This window comes from Nelumbo lutea, chromosome 2 (genome assembly GCF_056320005.1).
Source record: "Nelumbo lutea isolate HS-2025 chromosome 2, American lotus-T2T, whole genome shotgun sequence".
Classification (NCBI taxonomy): domain Eukaryota; kingdom Viridiplantae; phylum Streptophyta; class Magnoliopsida; order Proteales; family Nelumbonaceae; genus Nelumbo; species Nelumbo lutea.
The window spans coordinates 102340280-102345380 of NC_142685.1; the positions used below are offsets into that span (position 1 = coordinate 102340280).

At 40.2% G+C, this 5101-nt stretch overlaps 1 protein-coding gene across 1 annotated transcript; it reads right to left on the reverse strand.

Annotated features, from left to right (window-relative positions):
* Positions 1-301: 301 nt before the first annotated feature.
* LOC148872386 (receptor-like protein EIX2) lies at positions 302-4034 on the reverse strand. The gene has a single exon (XM_088968445.1). It carries the CDS (start codon positions 3684-3686, stop codon positions 519-521), a length of 3168 nt encoding a protein of 1055 aa, XP_088824571.1. The 5' UTR covers positions 3687-4034; the 3' UTR covers positions 302-518.
* Between the last annotated feature and the right edge of the window lie 1067 nt (positions 4035-5101).

Sequence of the window (5101 nt, forward strand, 5' to 3'; positions counted from 1 at the left end):
GGATTAAATTTTGTGTAATACGTCTGAATTTTTTTTTATTTTTTTGGTATTTGGTGCCATGCACGACTCATAACCCCTTTTCCTCAAATCAGTGGTAGAGAAACCGATTCTGCATCAATGCTAGAGCAAACCAGCTAACATACCAACGAGCCATCCCGCCTATATAAAAGCCCAGTACCCAACCTACTTCTGAAATGTGTATTTATTACTTCTGAAATGGTGCTTACTTTGATGAACTTTACACAGAATACACAACCTACTTTGTGTATAGTGAACAGTTAACTATAAATATAAGGACATGTAAAAGCAAAATTCTTGGCTGATTCTTATGCTTTTGGCAAGTGGATGAAGAAATGCATTTCAAAGTGTATATAACCATATGTTACCACAAGTAACCTACAGAATACCACTAACTTGGAACTAAAGCCATGGCCTTCTACCCAACTTGAATCAATGGTTAATCTTCAGTTGGAAATTCACCATTGATGTTATTTCTCATGGGATATGGCTCTGCTGCTTCACTTATCCCAGATTCTATACACAATTTTATCAACAAGGCTGAAGTAGGAATTGCTCCATGACTTTTTCATGGCTAAAACAAGAAAGGGTACCAGAAGACCTGCTGCAAAACCTGTACCAATACCAGAGTAAAACCAGTTGCTGTTGACTATATTGCCCCCATTCCTCTCAACAGTTGTTTGTTTATTTGAATCCTCACCTTCATCACATTTTACAGGAAGTGGATCACCACATAGACCTGGATTCCCAGTGTATGAGTACATGTCAAAAGTTGTCAACTGCCCCTTGTATGGAATTGAGCCTGATAAGTTGTTGTTTGACAAGTTGAGATAACCCAAGGAAGCCATGGTCGACATGATAGAAGGAATGGAACCAGAGAGCTGATTGTTTGAGACATCAAGAGATGACAATTCATGCAAGCTCGCAATTGTTTCAGGAATTTTTCCAGTGAAATGGTTTCTCGACAAGTTCAAAACCATCAACCCTGATAGATTTGTTATTGATTCAGGGAAGTCTCCATATAAATTATTTTCAGACAGGTCAATGCAGGTTACAAGAGAAAGAGTTTTGCTGTATGTAAGGAGCAAGCCTTTCATGGACAAATCCAAGCTCTCCTCGTAGTATATGACAATGCCTCCGACGCCTCCGTACAGCAAATACTGGTTTTCCTCTTGTACATTGGCCATTGCTTTAAGATTCCCTAAGCTAGAAGGAATGATGCCAACCAAATTGTTATCTGCAAGATCCAACACTTGTAGGGAGCTCAAATTGGAAAGTTGGGATGGAATTCTACCAGAAAATGCATTTGACCTCAGCCGAAGAATTCTAAGAGCAAATAGACTTTCTCCGATCCAATATGGAATTTTACCCAACAATTTGTTGTTTCCGAGATCCAGCGTCTCCAAGCTAGAGAAGTTTTGTAGGGATGAAGGGAGCTCCCCTGATATCCCATTACCACCAAGGTGCAAAGACTGAAGCATCAACAATTGGCCCCATGACAAAGGGATTGACCCTGATAAATGATTGTCTCTAAGGTCTAGGGCATTTAGACTAGAACAATTCCCTAAGCTTGCAGGGAGGTTTCCTGTTAAATTGTTTCCCGAAAGACTAAGGACCTCTAGCAGCAACATGTTTCCTAAAGAGGTTGGGATATTGCCTGTAAGATGGTTATTTGAAAGAGAAAGAAAAATCAAGTTGGGAGCTACAAAGCCAATGTCTGGGGGGATAGATCCAGAGAATCGATTATTAGAGAGATCCAGTGACACAATCTCCACTGCTGGAAGAGGTATGGGTCCTTCCAATAGGTTGGAGCTGAAATCAACACCCACACCATGGATGAGGTTAAGTGGGTTTGGCAGTTTACCCTGTAATTGGTTCAAAGAGACATTCAATACTACATTTATATTGGAGGAAACATTCCAAAACCAGTAGGGTATTGGACTGGAAATGCTAGCATTTGAGAAGTCCAAATCTGTGAGTTGCTTTTGAGCTTCAAGCCATGCTGGAAAATTTGGACCCAACCGGCATGATCTCATATAAATTCTCATGACCTGAAATGGAGGGACCCATTTGGAGGTAACATTCAAAATTAATAAGGAATTAGAAGACATGCTTAGTAACTCCAAGTTACTAAGCTTTGAGAAATGAGATTCTGAAACAGAACCTCTTAGTTGGTTGTAAGACAGATCTAAAGAAACCAATTTGGAAAGTTGTCCTAGAGAATCTGGGATGCTTCCATTCAGTTCATTCTTTCGAAGCCACAAGTACTGTAGTTGTGACAATCTACCTAGAGATGGAGGGATGGGGCCTTGGAAGGAGTTATTCTCAAAATCCAGTACTTGCAGATTCTTCAGCTGGCCCAGCCAGTCTGGTAGACTCCCCACCAAACGGTTGCTACTCATCCTCATTGAGATCAGGTTAGGCAAGGGGCTCCCGCCAGACCTGCAGTAGTTTTCTGTCCTTTGAACAAATTCTGGTAACACCCCATCCAAGTTGTTATTAGATAATTCTAAGCTCTTTAAGTTGCAAAGCTTACCAATGGAGCTTGGAATTCCGCCCTTGATGTTGTTGTTAGACAAGTCCAATTCATCCAAGGGTGTCATGTTTCCAAGGGATGAAGGTATTTTGCCATGTATTCTGTTTCCAAATAGCTTCAATATCTCGATTCTTGGCCAACTTCCACCGAGTAACTGTGGACAACTAGCAGACAGATTGTTCATGGAAAGATCCAAGTAACGCAAATTTGGAAGCTTGGAGAAACCAAGAGGAATCCTTCCATAAAGACCAGTAATATCACCTACATCCACATACACAAGGCTGCTCACATTCACGATCCAGTTGAGAATCTTCATACTGAAACTGTTTGAGCTCAAATCTATAACTTTGAGTAAAGTAAAATTAACAGGTTGAATAGATGAAAGGGAGCCTGGGAGGCTGCAGCTAGATAAATGCAACTCTGTCAGTGATGGGAGCATATTTAGAACTTGGACCCAATTGGACTCCACACTCGAGAGGTTCACTCCATTCAGTGCAAGGTGTCTTAGAGAAGCAAGACCAGTTACCCACTGAATATCAGCAGCTATTAGTTGAGGATTAAAATCATTCAAAACATTGGATACAGAAGACAAATCAAGATACTGCAACTTAGTAAGATTACCAATATTGGCAGGAATTGCACGGCTAAACCCAGCATTGGATAGGTTCAGGTATCTCAATTCCTTGATAGAACCGAGAAAGTCAGGAATTGGGATGCCTTGAAATGTGTTGAGGCTCAAGTCTAAATACCTCAAAGACTTGAGCCTTAACAAAGAAGGATCAATCCGCCCACTTAAGTTCCAAAATCCATACCAGACAGAAGAATAAGGGTCATATGGATGTGGGTTGTGGAGATCGATTGCAGTTACAGCTCCAGTTTTGTTGTCGCACCTGACTCCGCTCCATTGACAGCACTCACTCCCTTGCCATGAATGGAGTCGACCTTCAGGATCGGCAATACCACTTCTGAAGTCGATCAGAGCTTTCCTATCAGATTCTGAGCAACCTGTTGTAGCACCATGACAAACTGATACTCTTGACAACAAATAGATGATAAGCAGAGCCCACCCAACAACTTTGAATGTTCTCATCATTTCAGCAGCACTTGCAACAGACATTTTTAATAGTTTCATTAATGAGTGAACAGGGAGAAACTTTTCGTTTCTTAAATAGATTCAAGGGCGTGTCTTTGGGGATAAGATCTGAGAGAAGATAAGAGAGAGCGAAGACTCTCGTCGACTTGAACTAATTTCTGTTCTTCTCGTCAATGTCAAGGGCCTACTTGAGTCTTCAATGAATTACTGAGCTTTGCGTGCTCTTTGTGCTGAAGATGAGAGAGTGCAAAGAGCCACCGTGTTAATGGCTGTCTTCTTGGCTGGGAGATCTTATTTACCATTTTACCTTAGTGGAACAAGTGGAAAGATATTTATTGTTTAATGTGGCAGACATGGACTAAGGAACCAAACAAATTGTCAACCAAAGGGCCATCAATCTGGACTTTGGAGGGGATCACTAATCAAGTCATCCTGTTTCAGAAATTTTGCAAGGATTCGGGAAGCCGCCTTATAATTTAGACTTCAATTGTTCAGATATTCATTGATGGCCTATGTCTATGCTTGTTCAGTAACCTAAATACAAATTAAATTAGCTTGGTTGAACCGAGACTTTCTGGGTTTTCACCAAATAGAGTTTCTAATCCTTCTGTGTGGGGCACACCATACCAAGCCAGAAACTGCTGCATGAACTCCTCCAAAACGTTTGGCTCAATTTTCAAAAGGAATGGTTTCGTTATGAAGTTTTCCACATGCGTGAACATAATAGATGGTGACTGTGATGGAAACCTAAAAGTCCCAGGCATTGTGGACCCTTTCTCAGATTACTTTTTGGACACCATTCTTCACGCTAGGTGGAAAATTTCAAAGGCTTTTTAGACTAATTAACTCAATCTGAGATGAAACCATGAAACTGAAGAGGGGAGTTTTGGATTAATTGCCAACATGCATTCTGGCATTGTCAACATCAATCCCACACCATATAACCCACCTTCCTCTTCTTTTCCATGGAACAATAGCCTTCATTTTCTGGAAGGGAGATATGATAAGAAGGTGATTGGAGTCTTTGCAAAGCGTACAAACAGAAAATTCAGGATTTTGAATTTAGGTCATGTTTGGTTTGAGGGAAAAGATAGGGAAAGGAAAATCTATACAAAGTTTGCAAAGATTCTCCTACCTTTTCTTTCCTTTCTTTAGCTTTTTCTTCAAACCAAACATAACCTTAAGAAAAAATCTATTTTATAGGAAAGATATGGTATTGGAAGAGTTTTGACCAATCAAAATTCCTTATGAATTTAATAAATAACCACCTATAGGTTACCACTTAATTTTATGATACTGGCTCAATAATGTTAATAGACTTGGAGGTGATGAAAAGCCAAAAGAACAAATTTGACTGTACGGGTCTCCAATTTACTGGTTCTACCATTGGACCTTGATGGTGGGATATTTTCCCCTAATGGTGTAATATGTATCATGTAAGAGTGGTTATCTTT

Excerpts from the sequence above, each read along its gene's own strand:
- LOC148872386 (XM_088968445.1), bottom strand. The coding sequence starts at position 3,686 with ATGAAACTATTAAAAATGTCTGTTGCAAGTGCTGCTGAAATGATGAGA.